The sequence below is a fragment of the Fundulus heteroclitus genome, chromosome 24, assembly GCF_011125445.2.
Source record: "Fundulus heteroclitus isolate FHET01 chromosome 24, MU-UCD_Fhet_4.1, whole genome shotgun sequence".
Lineage (NCBI taxonomy): Eukaryota > Metazoa > Chordata > Actinopteri > Cyprinodontiformes > Fundulidae > Fundulus > Fundulus heteroclitus.
Window position 1 is genome coordinate 19,655,552 of NC_046384.1, and position 24,948 is coordinate 19,680,499.

The 24,948-nt window shown below is 41.0% G+C and overlaps 3 protein-coding genes across 6 annotated transcripts; 2 read left to right on the forward strand and 1 right to left on the reverse strand.

Moving 5' to 3' along the window:
- Positions 1–1,018: 1,018 nt before the first annotated feature.
- LOC105935457 (calsequestrin-2) lies at positions 1,019–9,470 on the reverse strand. Its single transcript, XM_012875846.3, has 11 exons — positions 8,396–9,470; positions 6,477–6,561; positions 6,244–6,344; positions 4,643–4,751; positions 3,907–3,980; positions 3,137–3,267; positions 3,006–3,051; positions 2,830–2,884; positions 1,866–1,966; positions 1,693–1,767; positions 1,019–1,615 (listed from the first exon to the last, which is right to left on the reverse strand). The coding sequence occupies exons 1-11, from the start codon at positions 8,636–8,638 to the stop codon at positions 1,409–1,411; spliced, it is 1,227 nt and encodes a 408-aa protein (XP_012731300.2). The 5' UTR covers positions 8,639–9,470; the 3' UTR covers positions 1,019–1,408.
- A 594-nt stretch (positions 9,471–10,064) lies between these two features.
- Positions 10,065–15,009, forward strand: poglut1 (protein O-glucosyltransferase 1). Its single transcript, XM_012875847.3, has 11 exons — positions 10,065–10,206; positions 11,650–11,740; positions 11,853–11,996; positions 12,111–12,246; positions 12,336–12,457; positions 12,978–13,037; positions 13,429–13,528; positions 13,608–13,666; positions 13,740–13,907; positions 14,007–14,063; positions 14,154–15,009. The coding sequence occupies exons 1-11, from the start codon at positions 10,143–10,145 to the stop codon at positions 14,308–14,310; spliced, it is 1,158 nt and encodes a 385-aa protein (XP_012731301.2). The 5' UTR covers positions 10,065–10,142; the 3' UTR covers positions 14,311–15,009.
- Positions 15,010–17,052: 2,043 nt separating this feature from the next.
- Positions 17,053–24,281, forward strand: timmdc1 (translocase of inner mitochondrial membrane domain containing 1). Of its 4 annotated transcripts, none has more exons than XM_012875849.3 (8): positions 17,053–17,183; positions 18,581–18,891; positions 19,527–19,692; positions 19,991–20,079; positions 21,130–21,197; positions 21,607–21,685; positions 23,001–23,111; positions 23,361–24,281. In XM_012875849.3, the coding sequence occupies exons 2-8, from the start codon at positions 18,602–18,604 to the stop codon at positions 23,509–23,511; spliced, it is 954 nt and encodes a 317-aa protein (XP_012731303.2). In that variant the 5' UTR covers positions 17,053–17,183; positions 18,581–18,601; the 3' UTR covers positions 23,512–24,281. The 4 variants fall into 4 exon arrangements, with proteins under 4 accessions (XP_012731303.2, XP_012731302.2, XP_021178909.2 ...); XM_012875848.3 differs by lacking the exon at positions 17,053–17,183 and adding an exon at positions 17,206–17,333 and having other exon boundaries at positions 23,361–23,599; XM_021323234.2 differs by lacking the exon at positions 17,053–17,183 and adding an exon at positions 17,211–17,328 and having other exon boundaries at positions 23,361–23,599.
- Positions 24,282–24,948: the final 667 nt, after the last annotated feature.

The following is a 24,948-nucleotide window of genomic DNA, read 5'->3' on the forward strand; positions in this document are numbered from 1 at the left end:
TCAGATCAACGAAGCATATGACGTACTAACAGAGCGACGACGAAAACACAACCACAAGCCAAGCTACTCTTGCTGCTGCAGGTAAAGGCTCGTTAGCTCAGCAAAGAAATACTCTGTAATTCCGATAAAACTTGCTCGATAGCCACGCTAACGCTAGTTTCATCGGCTGAAGCCGCCACGTTCTTTAGACTGAACTGTTGCGCTTCTCGTTGCGTCACACCTCAACCCGCCTCAAAGCCAACGCTGATTGGACGTTCGTTTAGTGAACGGCTCCAAATTTTCTTTAACGGAGAGTAGCCAGACTGATCTGCGAGTGAAACCTTGAACGCTCGCGAGATCAGGATGGTCTCACGAGGCTATCATATTATACAGATTGGTCAAAAACTTCCTATATAAGGGAATCAGTTGATTGCATCAAAGTCCCGACAAGCAGCATTCACTCCTGCAGAAGCGTAAGAGCTACAGGGAGAGTCATCTGCAGTGTCCATGGCTTTGCAGCAATCCCTCATACTGAGCAAGCATGAAGCGACAGTGGAAAGAAAAACCTCCAGCAGAACCGGGCTCAGTATGAGGGATTGCTGCAAAGCCATGGACAATGCAGACGATGCAGCTCCCTGTAGCTCCCTTATCCCGTCAACTTAAACTTCGCCACAACTTTCTACATTTCCCGTCTGCTGTTCGTCACTGATGTTCTCCAAATCTCTGAGGCCTTCACTGAACAGCTGGATTTATACTATGATTAAATCACACACAATTGGTGTTGAATGTACTAATGGTGACTTTTAATGAAGACATTGTGTCGGAGTAGAGGGGGATCACTGCACATGCGTGCCACGTTTGGACCAACTGCACATCTCTCAACATGCGGTGCTCACTGCGAAACATGGCGGTGGCAACACCATGGTGTGGGGTCGGAAAGTGACAAAATCTGAAAAGGTTCAAGGGGCAAAGTCAGTTTGTTGTGTGTTTAATTGATTTAGGAGGTTTATGGTGGAGAGATAAATTAAAGTAGGCTACGTAAGTGTCGCCATTTGTCCTTTATTTCTCTAAGTATATACTTGCAGGTAATCACTCACTTAATTTACAGACAGTTTTAAGGTCCTAAATGTTCACTGGTCCCTTTTTGCTGCACCAGTTTTGCCTCAAAGTTGTAAGGAGGAATCAATTAGAGGACACGATCCTTGGTGAATAACAGAGAATTGCAGCTTCAGGCAATGTGCAAAATTAGGTCACAAACATGCCCTTGATAATCTCTCATTTGTTTCGTCTAAAACTACAATCTATATTGTCTAGATTTCCTAATATTTAAAGCCACTACATCACATTGAACATTCACCTTTCTTTAATGATCAGACATAAACAAAGCTTGAATTTGCCTCCAAACTCCAAAGACACCAACTCGGCCAGCCTAGTCATCCCCATCATCCTCTTCGTCCGGGTCCGGACTTTCGTCGCCGTCCTCCGAGACGTAGCGCTCGTCTTCCTGGTCATCGGCAAATTCGTCGTCGTCCTCGGTGTTCACCCTCCCCGACAGGACGTCCTCGATCCAGTCCTCCAGCTCCTCCGCCGTGGGCAGGTCCTCGTCGTTGGACATGTCCAGCCAAACGCTGTCTGCCTGGAACGTAGTCCACCAAAGCATGTGGCTCACTAGACGTCGGCGTTTTGGCTGTCTTAACCTGGACCTTTACTTACATCTGTGACGTTCACCACGCCAATCTGGGGTCTGAACAGGTCCAACTTGAACGTTTTTTCCCAGTACGTGGTCAGCTGTGGGGACAAGATGTTTAAATTTTATTCCGTGTAGTAGTAGTTTATTGTGCGACATGCTGTTGGTGGGGAAAGGAGGTGTGATGCTGAGGCAGAACCAGAGGGAAGTCATCAGGGTCAATCCAGATAATACTGAGCTCTGGGTTGTTGGTGTTGTCCCTGGCCACGTCTTTCAGGATCTCCAGGAACTCGTAGCCATCTGTGTGCAACAGTAGATATTTACCTTATCTGAGAATGAGGTACAAAAAAAAAAACAGAAGCATGAAGTGCCATCAAAAAGGGTTTACCCTCTTACAAGTTTGTTTTTTCTTAATTCAGTGTTTCAGCGTAAACAATTTAAACTGCAAAAAACTTCATTCCCGTGGAGGAATTTTGGTCCATCCCGTCAGGTGAATTTTTTATTTATTTTTTTTTAAGCATAAACTGCCTGTTTAAGGTATGACACTGATTCTAGATCAGATTCAAGTCTATACTTCCTGTTTGCATTTTTATGCAGTTTTCTGGAGTACCACAGACTGATAGAAAATTACTTTCTCATTTGGTCACATGTTTCTACAGACTGGAGAATAATAAGTTTTTGTTTGAGATCTTTTGGCCTACTTCATGTTGTCAGGCAGGTCCTGTTTAAAACATTTCTTCATTTTTATACGTCTGGTGGGAATCAGGACTGTGAGACCTTTTGGTTGCTCCCTTTTTCAGCCGTCAGAAGTCATGACAACTTGCACGCAGGCTTGGCCGAGCTTTTAGGCCAGATGCCCTTCCTGACACGACCCGGGATTCAAACTCAGGACTTTACCCTTCTACACCGCAGAGAGACTGGCAATAATTGGGCCTGGTTACAGCTAATGATTTTGAACTTGGCCTTAAGCACTGTTTTTAATTATTTAACTTTTTCACGTAGGGCCAAGGCATTTTACCCCGGTTACAGCTCGCTTGATGGTGCGAAACATTTACATGACGAAAGCATGACGGAAGAAATCTGGAAGAGGTAAATACTGTTTCCACAGCCATCCACAGTACAATTCAAAACAACAAAAAATCTCTGAATCGCAGCTATTGGACCTGGATCTTCCTTCTCAGCAAAGGCAACAATGTGTATCCCATCCATATCATCCTCCTAGAGAAGAGAAGAAAAAAACATTTACAATCCTTTAACTGCGGCTGCTATAAATGAAGTGATGATTCATATAAGTAGCAAAGGTTTCAGTCTGCATCAGTAAGACTTAAACGTCGCTCACCCATATCTCAAACATGTCCTCTGCCCGGAGCTTCCTCAGTGTAGCCCTGTGGTGATAACAGTGTGTGTGTGTAAATCCCACCTGAAATAAGCACCTCAGCGTATCTGGACAGCCGGATATACAGAACACACCTCCTGTGTTGGGTGACAAACTCAACTATGTCGACCTCGGACAGAGGTCTTCCGGGCAGGATGGCCGGCTCCTCCATGAACGGCTCGTAGAAATTGACTTCGTTCATCTTGAGGGAGAGATGTTTGGCGACCTAAAGTAAAGTAACACACCTACATGTCAAGATAATATTAATCAAAACCCTTTCAGTGCATTAAAGGTGATTTGAAAACTTTTTTTTATTCTATTGTATAAAAAACTATGGGTTTTGCACAATCAGCACTAAATGTAGTGGGTGTTGCTTCTATATTGGCGCTTACGAGCTTTGAGCTTGTCACTGTAAAAATTACCGTAGGAGGAAATTGTTGCTTTTATATGGTAAATAAACCTAATTGGGTTAAGTTGTATATTTTTGTATCCTTACAATTCCTGTGTAATACAATGAAATCTTGGATGTCTATTCCAGGTTATCCTGCTAAAATAATAATAATTTACTCCATCAGCACTTTCTGTTCGCTCTTGATTTGCTCAGGACCAACCAATTCATTTTCTGCTTGAAAGAAAATTAATTGAATTGTATAAAGAATTATATGATGTTTGAATTGTCCATACTGCATTGCTTACTTTTATTAGATATGTACAAACATCAAAATTAACTGATCTGACGCATCTAAGTGCAATGATACAGGGGAAAAAAAACTAGAGAATCTTGTTTTAGTGAGTCACATGGGAGGAAAGATGATAAATCCATAGGACAAATAACATGTCATTCGTAAAGTGATGCGTTTCTTACAGACTTGTCGAATGTCGCAAAGAACTTGATGTAAGGTTGAAATCGCTCCGAGGCTTCCTGAAAAGCTTTGTAATCTGACAAAACAAGCGACAGAGAAAAGGGGATTTTAGTCCAGAATAAATAACGTAAGAAACGTAATGGAAAGAAGTGAAGCTTTGTCGAAGCTTCGTCACACACCTAGACAACTCTTTGTTGTGTGATGAGCAAAGAAAGCAGTAAACCCCTTCATCTTCTTCAAATTTCCCAGCATTGTGGTTTTACAGTCTTTCTTAAAGTAACCAAGCCTCTCTTAATACGGTTTTATACGCTTGTAAAGAGCTCCTGGCTCTGCTGCCAACAAGGTCACAGCCAAGGACCAACCCATCTGTGGACAGATATGGGATTCATGATGAAAATCTGTGCCAGCATCTTCCCTGCTTCACTTTGTCTCTTCATTTTTATTTTTTTTCCCCGGTTGGAACTATAATTGCAGTTTGACCTATTACATGGAGAGCTGGGAGCTATTTAAAATGTCTCCTGAGACTAGGTGAGAGTGTCTGGAATCAGGTTTCTCTTTAACGGGCTTCATGGTGATGTAGCACCATTAGCCTCTAGATCCCATTAGCATCTCAGGAGCTCACTGGGACATCAAGGAGACAGTGATGCACTATGGGTATATTTTTTTACCCCCCATTAAACACTCCCATTAAATACATTATATATGCCTTCATTTGCATGTAGCGTTGGACAAACTAACATGAGTCCTCTCCTTTGAAGTAGCCAATGAGCCGAATGTCCTCCTCCATTCTCTCAAAGGCTCGCAGCTCCATGGCATTATTGATGATCTCCACTGGATCCTCCAGCACCTGGAAGATGTTATGTACAAAGGAGGATCGGTATCAGTCCAACCAGGCTCCGGATCTCATCAAAACTAAAGGTCAGCTCACTGTAAAAAAAAATTAGTTTGACGAATTGGTCCAAAAACCTTTCAAATTTTAAACTTTTGAGATTCATGTGATGGACCAACAAAACGTAGTGCGTAATTATAGGTTAAGGAAGTTCCTGTATTGGCATCCATCTTCCGAAGCCCACATAATGATGCTACCACCATGTTTCACAGTAGGGTAGTTAATGGAAATTCTCCTAAACTCCATCTCTTACCTGTTTGATGTGTTCCTGCTGTTCTTTACTATTATCTAGCATACCTTGGAGGCCTTCACAGAACCGCTGGATTAGTTTCCACCCAAGTGGAATCTATATGCCAATTGGGTGGCGTATAGGATTGGGTGACTTCACAAATCAATTGGTTGCTTATTTTAGAGATATCAAAGATAAGCGGTCCGAATAGATGTATATGGCGCACTTTATAGCTTTTTATTTGTAAAAACAAAAACCTCAGGTAATTTTCCTTTCATTTCACAAATATGCATTACTCTGTGTTGGTCTGCACCTAAAACCCAAACAAAATGGTTTGGTTGTGGCCGTAACCTGAAAAATCAACATATAACCAACAACGTATGGTCTGAATGCACCATCACAGTCCTGAAACATGGTTGTGGCAGCATCATGGTATGGGTATGCTTTTCTTCAGCAGGGGCAGAGAAGATGGTCAGAGTTAATTGAAGGATGACAAAGTCAAAAACTCAATGCAGCTGAAAGTCTCTAACAATACATGGAAAGTTGATTTTCAGAGACGTTCTGACAATTTGAAGCTCCGGAGTGAATACGCTTGTGTTGATTTCTGACATAAAATCCCAATAAAACGCATTGAGCTTTGTGGTTGGAACGTGACAGAATTTAAAAAGGGTTTAAATAAATTTTGCAATGCATTCAAAGTTATCTTGCGTGCCACAATGTCAGATCTTGGTTCAAAAAATAAAAATAAATTTAAGCTGATAAATTCACTGCTGTTGTTTCAAACATCCTTTTCTCTAACTTTAACATTTAAGTACCTACGGAGGGGATGAATTGGCACTAGAATAATATATATATAGTTGAAAATGATGTAGTTTGACTATTCATGTGTTTCGTCACCATACAGTTGTTTGTATTCCCTTAAACAACAGCAGAGTTTGGTTGCTCTTATAAATGTCTCTCAGATTGCCAACTAACCTCAATTAGCTGTTTTCACTGCCATGTCAATTGGTGTAAGTTCATTTACACCCTGTTAGCAGAGTATAAATGGAGGTGAGACCTTTGCTCTGATGTTGACTTTACTTGTTAGAACTTTTCTTTAATATTAGGGTGCAAAGAATCTGTCTTTTCGTTTCTAGGAAAGACGAGAGTTATGACTTATCCTAGTCATGGCTCCAGAGGACCTGCTGTAAAGTTTGGACGATGAAAGATTTGTCCATTTACATCTAAGAGAAATTCCACCAAGGTGTCTGCTGAGAGCTCCCCATCGAACTCAATGACGCGATCGTCCTTGAAGACATACACACTTCCAACCTCCTCCAGACCTGGTTGGGAGGAGAGAGATAGACAATTAGTGCTCAATGTCGGCCGACTTTACACACACTATAGCTCTCAGTATCGTTAGTTTTAAAAAGATGTAGCATGGATGTACAGGACAACGTGATGGTAAGTCATACCCAGTTTCTTTGCTATTTTCGCATCCTTCTGGGAGTCCACCATTCCAAAACCAATGTCTTTGTTCTCCAGTACCTGAGCTGTGAGCTGGTGGATCACAACAAAAAGAAAAATCAACAACTGAAAACTTGATGATTCAGAATCATCTTTCTTTGAAACCAAAGAGTTATGATCATAGTATATTACCAGTTATCAGTTCTTCCACCAAGGTGTGTTTGTGCTGTTATCGTGCGTTTCATTTCAACTCACATTTAGGAAATCCTACATTATAAGTTGGAGCAATCGACTGGAATCTCCTCTCACAATGGAGTTCTGACACAGAACGTTTTTTGTTTTGTTTTTGTTTTTCACGGACGTCAAAATCCAATATGGCTGCCAGTCATTTGGCAGAGACAGCTGCAGCAATAAACTGTTTGTTGGGACTTATAATAGCTTGTATTTCATTAAATCTGTAACAGTACTGACCAGAATCTACTTGTGAACACGTTCCTTTGATCTTTGAATGTATAAAAAAACAGCATAATGTCATGAAATCGGATTGTGAGGCTAATAGCAGTTAGCATTGTTCCTAAGGACAACAGTGTGCTGCTTTTGATTTACCTTGGAAGTCAGAACATGGAAGTATAATATCGTTGCACTTAGTTTAGATGTTTTCTAGTTTAAAATCAGTTGGATTTGGGTCCAGACTTTGACTAGGCCATTCTAACACACCAGCATCCAAACTGTTCCGTTGTAGCTCTGGCTAAAAGATCACAAACTCATGGTCTGAAATGTTTATGTTTTCCCGGTAGAGAGCAGAATTCATGGATCTATCAAATACAGTTGGTAATCCAGGTATTTGAGCCTATCAGTGTTCTTCTGTTTTTTTTGTTTTTTTTTGTTGCACTTCAATCTTTCAGATCATCAACCAATTTTAGTATCAGACAAGACAACCTAAATCCAAAAGTTATTTTTTTAACAATACCTTAATTTATTAAGGTAAAAAGAAAACGTCTTTGCCCTAGATGTAAAATAATAGCACCCACCCCCATACAGTGTTAAATTAGAGAGTAAATTTAATCTACCATAAGGTGTTGAGTTAGTTCTATTTCACTTTCCACACCCTTACCTGGTTAGTAGAATCAAGAAAGTCAACTTCAACTTGGCTTCATTTATATCTCAAGAATTTAGGCATTTCCCAGTAAAATCCATTTGTAGATGTAAGTCAATTATGACAAATGAAAACACATCCAAATATTTAGAAGGTGTGGGTCGTGTTATATCTGATCTTAAGACCTATAAAGTATATCAGCAGAAGAGCATCAAGGGTCTAACATTACGATGATTGCCCACCTCTGAATGGTTAAAAGAAATTAGACTGAGGTTTAAGCATGGAGTAGTTAAATTCTGGACTTAAATCTGACTAAGATGCTGTGACATGACCTAAAGCAGGCCTTTCATGCTTAGAAACCTTCCAGTGTGGTAGCGATGGAAAAAACAAAACAAAAAGACGGCCAAAATTTCTTCACAGAGACGTAAAAGACCCATTCTTAACACTTGATGGCAGCTGTTGCCCTAAGGTGAGGCAGTTATAAGGTTTAGTGGAAATTTACTTTTTGACATCTGGCGAGCTTGATTTGGATAGTGACTCTAGACACAATAAATAAAACATACATTTTGTATTTACTCAGCCTATCTTAATGCAGTAAAAAAATAATTGGATGACCTGAAACAATTCAGCCTGAAATCTGTAAACAAAGGTGAATAAGGGGTGGGATGTTAAAGTCAGTCAATTTTGAGGACGCAAATTTTTTGGGAGCGAGCTATAATTAACAAAATGACCTAGAAACAATCCCTGGATGAGCGCAAGCCTTCAGAGAGGGCACATAATGGGTTTAAAATCACTGGTTGCCGCTCGGAAAGTGTGCCCCCTTTTCCTCACCTCCAGCACCAGCTCTGTCATCTGGAACCGCTTCTGCAGGCCCTTGTTGGCCGGCACAGGCTCATGGTAGAACAGGCACAGCAGGTCGTACCTCTTCAGGGCCTTCTTGTAGTTGCGCTCGTTAATGTCCAGCACCCTGTCCTTGCCGTCAAAGTTGGGGAACTCGAGACCTTCCTCGGCTCCGCAGGGGAGAGCCAGTCGGAGGCTGAGGCCGGAAAGCACAGCGAGCCAGATGTGCTGCATTGCTCCTCCCCCTCTAGAGAGGTTTGCGAGTCGGAAGTTTTTGGGGCCTAACGAATATAAAATATTTGTTGTATTAGTTAATTGATATTTTCACCTCCGTCTCTTTTCTTTGGCAGCTCTTCTTCTCCTTTTGTCCTCTATCTCCTCCTCTGCCTGTCTTCACACAGTCTATTTCCCTGGAGGATTTCCTTCCTCCTCCTTCTCTTTTCCTCACAAGGAAACTCATTGGACGGAACTCATTTACAGAAGAGCTCTGGTCAAATGAGATGATGGTAACTCTGGAGGACCTGCAGGGATCCATGGCAGGAAGAGTGTGTTGACGGGACACGTTTGCTGTTTACTCCACAAATCTAGACTTTACTGAACAATGGCAAAAGGATACCCATGGCAAAATAGTCTGCTGTAGGGATTGATTTATTTGCAGCTGGAACATGGAAACTGGTCAGAATTGATGGGAAGATGAATGAAGGCTAAGATAGGAGGATTCCGTTTTGTACACATAAGGGGTCCAACAGACATATGTCTATGGGGCAGGTCTGCCTTTCACTAGAACGGTGACCACAAACTTTTAGCTAAAGCCACAGTGGAAGGGTTATGGTCAAATCAACATATTCTGTTAAAATGGCCTAGTCAAAGTCTGGACCGGCATCCAGTTGAGAATTTTGGGAAAGACTTTCAAATGAATGTCCACAGACACACTCCATCTTAAATGTGATTCAGTTCAAAAACACTTTTATTCTCTAAGGGAAATAAAATGATGTAACTCATGGGGGTTTCTTCAACAAGTTAATGTAGATGCTGGTGGTTGTAGGCAGAAGGGATCATCTAGCGATATAACGGAGCTTGTGGTGTTTTGCAATAAAGAATGGAGAAAAATTTTAGTCTCTTTATGTTTAAAGCTAGCAGAGACACACTCCAAAATGTCTGTGATGACAGTGAAAGGTGGTTCTAGAAAGTATTTACTTTGATTAAAGTCAATGGATTCCTTTAAATTTTATTTAGTGGCATCATAAAGGAGGGTGGAATCCATCCATCTGTTGGTCCCTCCTTCCCTCCAATGTTGTGCCTCGATTTGACACGAGGATCGATAGTCCTTTCACTATCTTAGACTAAGTAATTTAATTGATAGGATTTAAAAAAAAAAAAAAAAAAAATATATATATATATATATATATATATATATATATATATATATATATATATATATATATATATATTTTTTTTTTTTTTTTTTTTTTTTTTTTTTGGGTGTTTGTTTTGTTTTGGTAGTTTGGTTGTAATTTATTTTAGTTAGTATAAATAAGTCATTCTGATCCACACTCCAAACCAGTTAGTGGCGGTAATGCACCGTTTCGTTGCATGCCAACCCCCAGAAAAAAACATAAAGAAGAAGAAGAAGCTGCCGTCCTCCAGAGCACGTTACCATAGCGACCGCACTCAGGCAGAACTAACAGAACGCAGAGAGCCGCTTTGTTCTCAGGCAGAGCCGAAAGATAGCGGGAAAATGGAGCACCGGTTTCTCTGGGGCTTTCTGTTGCTGTTTCAAGTTTGTGGCTCCGGTTCGGCTGGTAAGACGTGTTTAAAACCGAAACGGCTTCAGAGCTGAGGGCTCGCGCAGTCTTATTTACATCTCGCCGCGGCCCCTCGCGAGAACTTTTTTTTGGTGACGGAGTCATCGATCAGTTAGCAGCATGCAAAGCTAGCTGGCTGGAAGCTAAGTTTGCAGCCGTCATTTAAAGTGTAAATGTAAATTTTTATTGTTTTGTCATTTTCATTTGGGTTGAGAATTTTAAAAATATATATAAATATATATATTTACTGTCGGTTTTAGCCGTATTTGTGAACTTTTCATTCAAACTAGATTTATTTTAGACTACAGAGAAGGAGAAATGGCCCATAAGTTAACACCTTAAAACGTAAAACTTACACCGGTAAGCAACCCATTCCTAGTTGACACTTAATTCCTCTTTGACTCTTTAGGCTTAGAATGCTCTGACAGTAAATAATATCCAGCAGAAGAGACCTGCCTGCAGTTTGCCACATAACTCATGTAAGATGGCAAACATGTGGAATGGGTGTTCTTTTTTTTTTTCTTTAAATAACTTTATTTGTATTGGTAAACAACAATAAAATGACACAAATGTGTACATAACAACAGAAGCGTAGAAAATAAAACCCAAAAGGTTAACCAGAAAGAGTATAAATTAAAATGGGAGAAAATAATAGTCACAGCACTTTTGCACAAAAAAAAACAAAACGATTGTATAAACTGTGACTTAAGTGCCAAGGAGTACCATGTTAAAGTAGTTTAAGACAACAAATCTTCCATAATCCCATTTTGGGAACAAGCCCATAATGTCTTTCTCGCTTTTTGATTAGTTTCCTCTCTTTCTCTCATATTTTCTACATTCTAATAAAAAGAGCTCAGCACTTTCTATTTCCCCACAGTGTGCACAGGACCCTGATGGGGGTTTCCCTGTCATTTTTAACCCACTATTTTAGACTGGTGTGCCCCATCCTCAGTCTTGTCGTCCATACCCCCTCTGGCCTTTTCGTCACACCGCATCACCCTGTGATTACCCCCGTTTGTAGTTACTATAAAGGCCCTCTTTTCCCCTCTGTATTCCATCTTCCCTGCCATATTTTATTGGTGTTATTTTCAGTAATTACTTTCATTTCTGTTTTACTTAATGGGACCCTAAATCCAATTTCCCCGGCCTTGATTGCTTCTATGGCCAACCCATCCACCCTCTCCCCCTCTATGTGCCAGCCATGTGAATTGTATGTCTATTTTTAGTTGATGTATACTATATATAAGGCAATAAAGTTCGTCAAAAAGATCTTGATTTGACAGAGCAAGGTAAAACACGCTGCGTAACCCAGAACCTTCAGCAGAGTCCGAGAAACTGGTCAGAGCTGATGGGCAGACGGAGCTAATAACAGCACGTGAATGCAAAGTTGAGGTGCGACAAGGATAACACCGGACCGCATGTTTCTCTGTGCTGCTGTAGGCAAAGAGTGGAAGAAGATGAAAGAAAAGGTGTCGGAAGCCGTTAAAGGATACACGCCGTGCAACCCTGCGAACTGCAGCTGCCATCTCAGGTGAGTGCTGCAACCGGCCTGTGTCAACATTTCTTCTCTGCCTTTGAATATAAACATAGAGATGCTGACTGTGTGTTGTGGACATAACGTTTCTCCTGACCTTGGACCTCAGCGTCCTCCGCCAGGACCTGAAGCCGTTCGAAAGGGGGATCTCTCAGGATGTCATGGCGGCTACTGTTCAGAAAGGGGCGGGCACCCACTACCAGATCATTGCACACCAATTGTACCGAGAGCACAGCTGCATGTTCCCAGCGAGGTACATTAAAAAAAAGGCACACATAAATCCTATAGTGCTGTTTTTGAAGTTTCATAATGATGTGAACTTTTGAAAACTTACACTCCCTTAAATCAGGTTCGCCTTTCTTCTCAGGTGCAGCGGGGTGGAGCATTTCATTCTGGAGGTGATCGACAGGCTACCCGACTTGGAGATGGTGGTAAATGTGAGGGACTACCCTCAGGTCCCCGGCTGGGTGCAGCCGATTCTGCCCGTCTTCTCGTTCAGCAAGGTCGGCGTCTGTTCGGCCTTTGTCTAAATGCGCGAAGAACGGCGAAGCGTTGTTTATTAAACGTTTTTTTTTTTTTTTGCTCTTAGTAGACAGCAGAATATCAGGACATCATGTACCCGGCGTGGACGTTCTGGGAGGGCGGGCCTGCCGTGTGGCCCATATACCCCACGGGACTGGGGAGATGGGATCTGATGAGGGATGAACTGAAAAGGTAGGATTTAATACTTTAATTCAGAATATTAAACTACACACAAACATGGAAGACATTTAACGCGGTTCGGTTCACCCCTCCTCAGCCTAACGAAATATTCTCAGGCCAACAATGCCATCTAATAACGATACATAGCACAACCAACATGTTTACTCTTAAATATTTTCACATTTTCTCAGTAGAGGCTCTTTAATTCAAGGTTAAGAAAAAAAAAAGTTCAAACCAAAAACAAAAAATGCAACATTTTGGTGTTTTTTAGGTCGGTCTATGCTCTAGATGGGTTATATCCCAACCTGGCCACTAGGTGTCAGTAGTGAGGTTTCCTAGAAGTCATGGAGGTGTGGGAAAATGCCTGTAAACAGACACCAGACTGGAAAGCCAGGGCAGCTGCCGAACATAAATTCTGGTCTAGTTGAAAGCAAACGTTTGCTTGTCTGTTCTTCTTCATTTAGAAGCACTTTTTAAACTATAACGGGATATGTCGGGTTTTAAAGGACAACGTGATTACTATGATCCTCAGGTCTGCAGCACAGTGGCCTTGGGAGAAGAAAGAGACCAGAGGATTCTTCAGAGGCTCCAGGTCAGTCCGGGTGAACCATATTTATTTATATATATATATATATATATATATATATATATATATATATATATATATATATATATATATATATATATATATATAGTGAAAAAATATTGCGTCTCAGGATGCTGGGAGTAATATTTATTTACTACACGTATCCAGCATCCTTCATGTTTATCCATTTCAGGATTTTTACGTGGACCTAAATAAAAAAAAAAAAATCTCTATTTATAGACTTAGGGGTGTAGTCGTTTAGATTTAAGCTTATTTATGGGTTTAAAATTAAGTTCCTAGAGCTACAAAGCTTGCTCGTATGGGTGTACGTTTGCTGAAATTGGCTCTAAGCTAATAAACCAACTCATCCTGTGTTTCGTTGTTTCTCCTTGTGTAGAACCAGCCCCGAGCGCGACCCGCTTATCCTTCTGTCCAGAGAAGCTCCCGACCTGGTGGATGCAGAGTACACCAAGAACCAGGCCTGGAAGTCTGAGAAGGTCCGACACGAAGCCACACCAGAGCCATAAACCACTGTATTAATTATCTGTTGTTTATTCTTTACATTTTCTGTCCTAGGACACACTTGGTAGACCTCCAGCTAAAGAAATCCCCCTGGTTGACCACTGTAAATACAAGTAAGCATCTCTTTTTATAAGTATAGGCTTTATTTAAGTTAAAAGTTTCTAAAAAAGCGTTCTCTCCTGTTAGATATTTATTCAACTTCCGGGGCGTGGCGGCAAGCTTTCGCTTCAAACATCTCTTCCTCTGTGGCTCGCTGGTCTTTCATGTGGGCGACGAATGGCTGGAGTTCTTCTACCCTCAGCTCAAGCCCTGGGTCCACTACATCCCCGTTAAGCAGGACCTATCTGATGTCAGGTACCTTAGCCCGCGTTACTTCATTCGTCCTAATGGGGAAAATAACCACAAGTCCAATAAAACACCCTTTACAGTTAATGTCACATCCTGTGTCTTCAGGGAGCTGCTCCAGTTTGTCAAAGAAAATGATGCCGTCGCACAGGAGATCGCCTCCAGGTAACAGATCGGGTTTTTATAATTAAATTAGGCAGTGTATATAAAATCCAAAGCCATCTGCAAGTCTTCTGCCTCTCTTCTCCCCCGCAGGGGTCAGGAATTCATCCTCAACCACCTTCAAATGGAAGATGTTTCCTGCTACTGGGAGAGACTGCTGACCGAGTTTAGCCAGCTCCTCACCTACAAACCTAAAAGAAAGAGCAACTACAAGCAGATTGTCCAGAAGCCCGTAAAAACGGAGCTTTAACGCTGCAGGACCGGAGCAGCTATTTTGAAGGAGAACTTAACAGTGATGAATGTATTTTTTTTTGTTTTTTTACCATTTGTTTTCCAATTTTGAGAAGAAAAAAAAAATCAGTTTTAAAACTTGTCCGGATTTGTTTCATATATTTTTTTTAGATAGTTCTCCATACCGCCACTAGAGGGCGTGTGCATCCACACAGTATACTGGTTCATGAGGACAATTTGGTGTCAAAAATACTCCATCCCCAATGTTGTCTAATGGTACATCTGGAGAGAAAAGTATTTAAAGGTCAGTTTTACAGTAAGATTAGACATGAACAAGGCCCGGAGAGGTGGAGAAATGTGTATTAGGTCGAAGGAAAGATTTCTAGCTCACTGTAGAATTTGATCCCAACAAAATGCAAACATTTTTAGGAAAGTATCTAGTTGCTTTTCCAACAGGTTTTTAGCACTTGAAGAATGCCGTTTCCTCTTACGCAAAGTGCCAAGGGACAATAATAGTTTTCACGTAGACATGTTTAATGCTAGAGGTTTAACACATCATTTTTTGTGTGTGGAATAAAGGTAACAGGGTTGGTGTTAAGAGGTGATTGATGACATCACTAAAGCAGGATTTTACTGAATATGTTGTAGTATTCTTACAGTCCTGTCGGCTAGACTTGTGTTTTTGTTTTTTGTAGTTAAAATTTGGAAATTTCTTACACGTTATGGCTCTGTCTATCTGTGATCTGATTTGACCAAAGAAGCTCTGATCATTGTATGAACATTGTTTCGATAGGTTTCAGTGTGTTCCTTCATGGTAGTAAATTTGTAAAAATAAGAGTTTTCAACCTGACTTGGTATTTTTCAAATAATGGGTTGAAAATGTAGCTTGTCTTTGCCAACTGTTCTCTTTTTGACTACCCCCGTCATATTTTAACAGATTACATTTTAAAACAAAAGTATTAGCAATTAATTATCATTTTCCATGTCTTGTTTCTGATGATACATTTACCCGAACATACATGAACCGACCACTGAGCTATATTATACACTGGAGTGCTAATCGCGTGCTGTTAGAACGAGTCGCTTTGAAGCCAACAGCCGCCATATTGGTACTCCCTATTTTCCCCCAGTAACTAGGGAATATGTGCGCTACAGCATCGAATAACGAGGATTTTCTCATGTTCAGGGGGGGGCTTAAAACTTTTAAAATGTCAAATGCCATATACTTTTGTTATGTTCTAAAACTATCAAGTACTAAGAAGGTCATGTGCTGAAATATTTTGCATTTTATTTATAAAAAAAAAAAAAAAAATATATATATATATATATATATATATATTAGGGCTGGGCAACGATTAAAATATTTAATCGCGATTAATCGCACTGATTAATCGCGATTAATCGCATTGTATTTACAAACTCCAAGAATGAATTCAAAAGTAGTGTAAAGAGCACTTTTATTTTAATGTTCTGCTGCCATATGAACAAAAGTGTTGTAACATTTGTAGCACTTATCAGTAACACATATTTAGTTTAAAGCTCAACTTAAACATGTAAAACAAAAAACAGCAATAATAATAAATTAAAGCTTATTGCCACTGACAGGGAATTATTTATGGGGAAAAAATCTACCAAAAACAGGCAATTTCTGAGGTGACAGCAGGGAGCAGCATTACCATTTTATGTTTAATACCAAAGTTTAACTTGGCAGTGGTTACAACTAACTTATTTCTGTCATATTCAATGCTGGAAGAACTTTAAACTGAAATGCTTGCTAACTCGATATGCTTGCGTTGCTTGCGTTTATTTGACGTTGACACGCGGTTTTTTGTTGTTGTGCATATAGTGAATGGCAGGGGGAAAACAGGCAAAAATACATGGATACTTTGAAACGAGAAGCGACTTCACCGACGGCGTCGATGCAGACCCCCCCGCTCCGCTCCGCACAAAACTTGTTCCGGCCGCCAACTCACCGCCTCGCCTCGCCTAAGCTCGCTCGCGGTACCTGCGGGAAACACCGCCTTCCGCATGTCAGCTGTGTTTTTTTCCGGCCAGCACCTTTCTTCCTCTTTGAATCCGAGGCTTGGCTGACAGCGAGGTTATTGGCGCATTATCGCCACCTACTGTTCTGATTTAAACCCCTACACCGCAGCAACAGACCTTCACAAAATAAAAGCATGTGACCAACATGCGTTAACGCGCGTTAAAGAAAATATCGCCGTTAATAGTCTAATGAGTTAACGCGAAATTAACGCGTTAACTTGCCCAGCCCTAATATATATATATATATATATATATATATATATATATATATATATATATATATATATATATATATATATATATATATATATATATAGAGAGAGAGAGAGAGAGAGAAACATAAATATATAACAAAAAACATATATTTACATATATGTATACATATATACATATACACATACTTATATATATATACATATATATTTAATATGAATAACATGTAAAATATTTCAGCACATAATTTCCTAGTAGTTGATAGTGTTAGTACATTCACTGACTGTAGAATTACCTGTGAAATGTTTTCACACAGCCAGAAAACTGCTTGTTGTTGCAACCAAATCCTATTGGATTCTGTGAGAGTAGGGAGTAGCAAGATGGCGGCCAGTGACTTCAGTTTTTTGGCAAAATCAGCACTCCAGTGTATTATATAGCTTAGTGGAACCGACCCACAAACATTGATCTTCTGCCAGTGATAATTTGTGTGGTAGCGCTCCCGCCACCAGGGGGCGCTGGTGTCATTTCACTGTCGCAGCGCTACATTGTTTTTAAAGCTGAGCCAGAGGAGTTGTCCTGCTGCTGCCGCACTAGTTGGGCTGACCATCTGAAGGACACACATGACAAGACAAATATGTGCGTATTAGCCGGACCTTTCCGTTAAATAAGACATAAACCTTCCTGCTGCTGAAGTCCGCCGCGGCTGCGGCTTAACTTGCACATAACAAGCTAATGTGAAGCTAGCGTCCCACACCGATAGGTTAGCAGCGCCATTGGCTATACTATGTAAGTGTCTTATAAACGTGATGAATTAAAGTAATGAATTAAAATAATGAATTAAAAAATTGATATATGTGTGTGTGTAACGACACGAGTGTGGTGACGGTTCTGTAAGGGAGGTTTTAGCATGTTTCTCACGTCTAAAAACCAGTAGTTTGACCCGACGCAGGTGTTAATCTCTAAATTGATTAGTCCCACGTCTGTTGCTGCGCGAGCCTAAATATACGTGCTAAAAAACAGATTATTTGAAATGTAATCCGAGGAAAACTTAACTTTCTATCGGCGTGCACCTTGATGATAGTGATATATCGCCCCTCCCCACGTTTCCCTCTTTCTGTCACGTTCCAATACAGTAATATAATAGTAATAATAATATTCTAGCTACAAACCTTAGTATGTTTAGCTTGGTTGATACGCCAAGTGGCAAATAAACTATATACATGGATTAAGATAAAAAATTATGAAATAGAATAGAAAAACTTACATTATCTCCCTATTTATAGGATAATTTAGCTGTAAGGTTTGCAGTCCTGCTGGATGCAGCTTACCTCCCAGTTTCTAGTCTTTTGCAGACCCTTTCTTCTAGAAGCTGCAAAAGACTGCTCTGTATTTAGCTGTGTTCTTGCACAGGGACAGAGAACGTGTCTGGCTGTGTATGTCCATGCTTTACAAGCCGTCCTGTCGTCAGATTTTCCCACCTGAGCTGTTTAGCTTCACAGCTCCCCCAGAGTTACCGGGGGACTCTTGGCCTCTGCTCTAATTGCTGTTCTCTATGATTCTTAGAATTTCACCAGCGTTTGTGGTTCTCCAGTTTTGCGTCAATCCGCTGGAATAAATGAGCAGACATACACCAGGGGTTAAAACGTCGAAAGACTCCCATCGGCTTTCTTGTGGCGAGTTACGCACACTCCAGTGAAGTTTACTCTACTTTTAGGAGGGGTGTCTTTTTAAATGTATCACAACTGTCAAAAATGGACTGAAGCTGAACCAAGAACTTTCAAAACTGCTTTAATGAGAGCTAAAGTGCAATATTGAGTATTTTACAGCAGAAAGTAAATGCAGCTTCCACCTCTGCCTCTAGGCTTGGATTTGCTCTGAGAGTCTGTCTCCTGTGTGTTTTCGATCTGGCAGCTTAATAGATGCTTAGTGTGACGGCTTTTGTGCTGTAATTCTGCCACGTTTTTGTTCGGTAGTTCCTCAGTTCAAAACTGGATTTCAGGCCATAACCACGCGTCTCCGCCTCTGCGTCGCAGCTCACCGCCAGCTGACGCACGATGCATCCAGAGCAGCAGAGAACAAGCCGTGAACTGCACAGACGACGGGCAGACCCCAGCCCCCGGGGCGCGATGAGCGCGGGCCCACTGCAGCGCCTCGTCCAGACCGCCATGCCTCGTTTCCTCTGCTTTCTGCTCCCCAGGGTGGATGCAGCTGATGTGGCTGTCGGGCAGATGCCCGCCTCCTCCTCCTCTTCCAGCACTAGACCCAGCGCTCTGCCAAAGAACATTGGCAAGCCAGAGTTTCCAGACACAGGATGGGAGCGCATCAAGGACCTCTTTGATCGAGAGTTGGTGTCTGTTTTACTTGTCTAACTTTTAATCTGTTTTTTATTTATTTATCAGAACATGTTTGTTTTTTATCTCATTTTTTTCTGCATCAGGTTGTTTAGCATGATTTTGATTAGGAACATTGATGTTAAATGAGAATCCAGAAGTTAATTACATTGTTGGTACTTTTATTCTTTTAGCTTGTCAAATAAACATATTTGGGAGGTTTGAAAGGAAAGACCCAATTGATTTGTTCACAATCATAACTCCCCCCCCACCCCACCCAAGGTTGCACCATCTCTTCCTCAGCATGATGCTGCCGCCACCGTTTCTACACTCTTACTAGTGCTAATAAGTATTCATCTCATCATTTTACAGCATTTTACAGTTTCATGTGGTTTCATCGTATAACCAGACAACAGGAAATCACTTGATTTCTCTTTCTTGGCCATTATTTTTCAACCTACTGATTGTAAATACAGACTTTTGTGTAACTTGTTAGCTTCCATCACAAGTAAATCCTTGCTTGTCAAGTTGTTCATGGTAGAAATCTACCTAAAAATATTGTTTAAGGTGACCTATGACCCTTCTAGTAATAACCTTTTCTTTATTAATATTTCGACTTAATATTTTTTTTTGTCGTCCCTCTTCGTAGTGAGAAGCAGAAATACCCAGAGGAGCTCATGAATGTGATAAACTGCGGCACTCTGGGTGCGGTCACCGGCTTTGTGTACGGCGGCCTGCCCGCTGCCCGCTTTGCCAGGCAGCGGTACATCCAGCTAAGCCAGGCAGAGGTGTACACGAGTCGCGTGGATGCAGTCGTAAGTGAAATCCGCACTCAAGTGGGAATCATCGTGACAAATCGGTTTTGATTATCACTTAAAGATGCTTTAGGGTAGATTTCCCCCTGAAGGCAGATGAACAGATGTGAAATATTCCCGATTGCGATATCAACACATCTCATAATGTTTTCATAGCTGCAGAGCCATTGTGTTGGAATAATCTATAAAATTAAGTAAATATATTCATTTAGACATAAACATTAACGGCCTCAACTCTGTAACGTAACCTCTGACAGGAGTAAAACGAGCATCCTTGTTTTCTACTCTATTCTCTCAGCGCTCGGCTCACAACGCAGCTATCCGGGGCTTTTTGCGATACGGGTGGAGATGGAGCTGGAGAGTGTCTCTGATAGTCACTATGGTCAGGTAAGCTGGCCATTTAATGAGACTTTGGGGGAGGGGGAGGGATTTCAAAAACAAGAAAATACATTTTTAATTAGATGCTACAAGACACACCATTTCCAATTTCAGAATACAAATGTTAAAACTTTTAAAGGTGCAGTGCTTTGCTAAATGTTTTATTTTACATTGTAACCACAAATATTATTGTGTATTTTATTGGAATTTTATTGGCTGGACCCACAGTTATGTTAATTATGTGGAAAGTAAATGATTCAGTTGCTCCTAAAATCATTCAGTCCTCAATGCTAAATGGATTTTTTGTTAAAAGTACAAACCAGCAGCTGTTTGAAATGAATTCATAAAACAATAACAATTGTAATGGCCGAATACATGTAGTATTCCGATAGTTTTCTTGAAATTAAACGCAAATGTACCTTTTTTAATGGCTAATATGGTCTCGGTTATTCAGCCTGACCACAACAAGCACCTTTAGTACTTAGAGCACCCTTTTGCTGTTTGCTGTAGCGTTTACACGTGTCCCTTGCCTTATTCACCTGAATCAAATGGACAAACTACCTCACTGGCATGCAGTCAAGCTCTGCTCATGAGCTCATATCAGTCAGGAATGTTGGGGCTGAGACGCATGGAAAAGTTGCAGGAACTGGAGTTTGAGAGCACTTCTCTAGCATTTCCCAAGACCACCTCTGAAATCTGGCCTTGGGTTTCCTCAGCTTCCTCACAGATGACATTTTCTTATATCCTGATGCCTAGTTGCCGCCATCTTGCTCCACACGTGGCAGGTTTCCAGTGCTGGATGTCTATTACGTAATGGCTCACTAAAATGCTTTGGAGTTTGTTTTTGTTTTGTTTTTGCTGCACTCTGAAATTGTGGAAAAATTCAAGAGGTACAAGTACTTCAGAAAAGTCCTGGATGTGCTAAATAATAAGGACAATTATCTAATTGAATGCTAAAATCATAAAGTCAATAATGCATTCTTGCTCCTTTTTGTGTTGAGTGGTCCTCCTAAGTTTGTATCTGAGTGTGATTTTTTTGTTCCTTGCTCTGTCCTTTAGTTCTGTCAGCACCGGCCTGTCTGTGTACAGAGACAAAGACGCCCTCAGTAATTACGTTGCAGCCGGAGGTGAGTGGCCTGGCTTTTACTGGCACAGGGAAGGTGGACGGATTGTGCATGAATTTTTAATCTGACCTATTATAGCAAAACTGATGTCCCTAACACCATGTAGCTGTGGAACAAAGACGTAAACCGTTGCCTGACTTCACACTAAAATTCATTCCTCCATTAATGACCAGTTACATCTTCCTTATTATGATAGCAGAAAACTAAAAGAACAATATGTTAACCTAATTATCTTTTCTAGCTTGGGAGAAATCACTAAATGTCAAAGCAAAACCTTTGCATTAAATATGTACAGGGAAAGAAACTTGTTATATTTCTAATCCTTGTGTTTCTAAGCTAACTGTGTGATTCGAATAGTGTTTGTTGCAGTGCAATGAGCTCTGATTGATGATGAATCTGTGTGTGTGAGCAGCTGTCACCGCAGGCCTTTTCAGACTGAACCTGGGCCTGAGGGGGCTGGTGGCAGGAAGCATCATTGGAGCAGTCCTGGGGTGAGCTTGGCTTCTCATTTCTCGCTGCATGCAGCCTTTTCCTGAAATATTACAGAGCCCTGCAAAAGTATTCAACCCCCTGAATGTTTTTACAGTTGTTCACGTGACAGCCAGAAGCTTATATTTCATTAGGACTATATAGTAGTGCATAATAGTGAAGTGGAAGTCAAACGAAACACAATTTTTGACTATTTAATTTATTTTTTTTACAAAAACAATCAATTGTAAGACTTGAATAGGCAGGAGCTGTTCTGCAAAGAGGAATGGTCAAATGTTGTCTGCAGACAGAGCTGGTAGAGATACCCGCAGCTGCAATCGCAGCAAAATGACTCAAGAGGCTGAATGTAAATGCATCCTGTGCTTTTCAGCATTGTTTGTGGAAAAAAAAACAAAAAACTTGTGTCCTTTTCATCCTTACGCTTACATACATCCTTATGCTTTAGTCTTGTAAATTCACTCATGCTCGCCGGCTTGTGAACAGCGAGGCCGACAGCAGTGAGAACTCTATCAGCCAGCTGCGCCCCTCCCAGCAACCCTCTGCTGCCCAGCTGTACCTCTGCCCACCCCCCCCCCCCCCCCCCATCCTGCTCCCAAGTCTGTTCACTGCGCCAGAGGGACTCATGTGCACCACAGTTGGCCATGTTTTTTGGGTACTAGAGTAAAAAGGCCAGCCAAGGCGTCAGCTGCCCCTCAACATGGAAACCATTACCGTTACTTCTGCCTCCTTAACTCTCATCTTCTGATTTAGATTTGGAGTCTTACATCATCTTTTTCTCATCTGGGTTTGAGTTCACTGGGCTAATAGCAGATTATATTCTGTAAATCAAGTGTAAAGACTTTACTGGCACAAGCAAGGAGACGACCGGAGGACGGATCGTCTGTAGTCATTGTCCGCCTGTTGGCTCAGGACTGCTGCGTGCTGTTCTCTGTGTGCCTGAGTGGGCAGCAACCTGGAGCGCTTGATGTGTGCAAACAGCTCCAGCCTCCAGTCTGGGCTGCAGCAGGTGAGGTGGAAACGGGGCCGGGCGGCGATGGGAGGCAGCCAGCTGCAAACACATCACGCTCCAGATCGAACTTTATGGTACAAAATCAAGTGTGGGGAAACCAGTTTGTCTGTTTGTGACCAAATCTGCGCGTTTCAGGTTGAAATCTGAATTTATTGGGTTAACACGCTGTTTTTAATTGATGAAAATAAACAGCTAAATGGATCTTTAACAAATACCGGAATATGCCGCTTTTATTAAATCCAAAGCAGCTTTTAAACAGCAAATATTGAATACATCATGTTTTTCTATTGAACTTTATCCATCCACAGGATCCCTATGGGAGCCATGGTCATCGGCCTGCAGTCTCTGACAGGAGAAACGGCCAGAGAGAGGAGGCGGAGAGAGCGCCGCGAGCTTTATGAGCACAAGTTAGAAGAATGGTAAGAAAAGGGCGCCTTAATAAAGTATTTGCTGCATTTTACTGAAAATGCCACAAAGGGCACCAAGTGACAAAGAAGATATCACAGTGAGGCTTAAGAGTGGAAACATCATGCTGAGGTGTTATTAAATGATGTCAAAACCTGATTAAAAAATGAGGGAGCAAAATAAAAAATGAAATTCAATTTAAGGTCACATTTTTACAGGGGAAATGAAACAGGCATTTGTTTTTCCTTGTTTTTCCTTGTTAGGACGGCCCGTCTGCAGATGACTGATGAGTTGATAGACAGCCTGGCCGTCACCGCTCAGCCGGAGGAGTCCAAGAAAGACATGGAGAGGATCGAGGAACTGCTCCGTTTATCAAATAGTGACGATGTCGACAAAGACTCCAGCAGCCAGTGACAGTAGCTGGATCCCTTCCTGGTATTTTTCACACTTTAAAGGTGGGGCATATTTTCAGTGAAAGGATAAAATGTGGCCATCTTTGCCTGGACTTTGAAGATGGCAGTACTTCTCATCAACTCGCTGTCAGAACTTGGAAAGCTCGCCGTGCACTGTAAATGAAGAACGAAGGGATTTTAAAATCATTTCCATCTAAACCCTAACACTGGTATGCTGATGACATATTCATCCTGGGAACTAATAAATGTGTCTTAAATTACAGTTGGATTTGTAAATATTTAGGTATTTTTAATATAAAACAGGCGTTTACCAAAACTACAAGACAAATTAAAAAGTTCTTGAATATATTGGGATACCTATTAATAATAAGTTCTGCGAAAATCCTCGACATGCACTGACTGCCTGAAGTCTCCCTGTAACAATGGTTAAGTTTGGTTTTTGAATGTTGACTTTTTGTCTTCAGATTTATCTTTAGAAACTGTAAAGCATTGATTTTCAGTTTTTTCCCTGAGAGTATTCGACCTGAGCGTTAGCAGAATATGGAGCCTTTGACATCAACAGACGTACAATACGGGCTTGCTGTACTTGCAGCAAAGGGTGACTCTACAATGCATCGGTGTGGCGAACATTTATATATAATAGCCTTTTATTTAAATAGCCTTTATATAAATAGCATTTATATACAAATGCACGCCACGACCTTCCATTTTGTATTTGCAGAGTACAGTTTCAGTTCACGATGATCTGCAACATAAAATGCATTCAAGTTGGACGTTGTTACTTCTTGAGATGTGAGTTTAAAATGCTATAAATGTTTTTGCCACTGATTTACAGTTTATCTCAGATTAGAATATAGTCAGGAAGTTAATTTGTTTCGATAACTCAGCAGCCGAAGCGCTGTCCAATCCATTAAGTCCCATCCATCCAGTTATATTTAAGTTTTTCTTTGAAGATTATGGATTACAGTGGATAATGAAGAAAAAAAAAAACGATCCTCCAGAAAATGTAAATGTTAAAATAGGACCAATTTATTAAAAAGGACAAGAGCCAGGAGACGACTGGGCTAACGTTGGATGTGATTTGAAAATAACTGGACCAGCCCAGCGGAGGACTCCTAAACTGTGGAAACTTCACTCTGATCCTCAAGCATCGTAGATTCTCCACTCTTCAGGACTCTGGCACCTTTATTTACAAAGAAATAAAACGGTTTCTTTTGTTTCAAAAGATAATGTGGGGCCGCTATGCAATCCAGGTAACACCCTTCTGATACTGTCTGGTTAAGTAACAGCTTGTGTGTGATGGCTGTTGAAGGTCTGAGCCCAGCTGGAGTCCATAGCGTTTAAATATTCCCCCAAATGATGGCTTTGCTTTACAATCTGTTTATTTTTTTACCATGTTTTTCTTCCACTCAACTTTCCATAAATATACGTGGATCTT

What these genes read in the sequence shown, in the direction of transcription:
- timmdc1 (XM_012875849.3), top strand. Translation starts at nt 18,602, where the DNA reads ATGCATCCAGAGCAGCAGAGAACAAGCCGTGAACTGCACAGACGACGG. An exon ending in TAATTACGTTGCAGCCGGAG is followed by an intron (nt 21,198 to 21,606) that starts GTGAGTGGCCTG and finishes GTGTGTGAGCAG; the next exon opens with CTGTCACCGCAGGCCTTTTC. An exon ending in ATCATTGGAGCAGTCCTGGG is followed by an intron (nt 21,686 to 23,000) that starts GTGAGCTTGGCT and finishes ATCCATCCACAG; the next exon opens with GATCCCTATGGGAGCCATGG.
- LOC105935457 (XM_012875846.3), bottom strand. Translation starts at nt 8,638, where the DNA reads ATGCAGCACATCTGGCTCGCTGTGCTTTCCGGCCTCAGCCTCCGACTG. An exon ending in GAAAATAGCAAAGAAACTGG is followed by an intron (nt 6,345 to 6,476) that starts GTATGACTTACC and finishes CCTCCCAACCAG; the next exon opens with GTCTGGAGGAGGTTGGAAGT. An exon ending in TGGTGGAATTTCTCTTAGAT is followed by an intron (nt 4,752 to 6,243) that starts GTAAATGGACAA and finishes AACATCTTCCAG; the next exon opens with GTGCTGGAGGATCCAGTGGA.
- poglut1 (XM_012875847.3), top strand. Translation starts at nt 10,143, where the DNA reads ATGGAGCACCGGTTTCTCTGGGGCTTTCTGTTGCTGTTTCAAGTTTGT. An exon ending in AGGCCTGGAAGTCTGAGAAG is followed by an intron (nt 13,529 to 13,607) that starts GTCCGACACGAA and finishes TTTCTGTCCTAG; the next exon opens with GACACACTTGGTAGACCTCC. An exon ending in CAGGACCTATCTGATGTCAG is followed by an intron (nt 13,908 to 14,006) that starts GTACCTTAGCCC and finishes CTGTGTCTTCAG; the next exon opens with GGAGCTGCTCCAGTTTGTCA.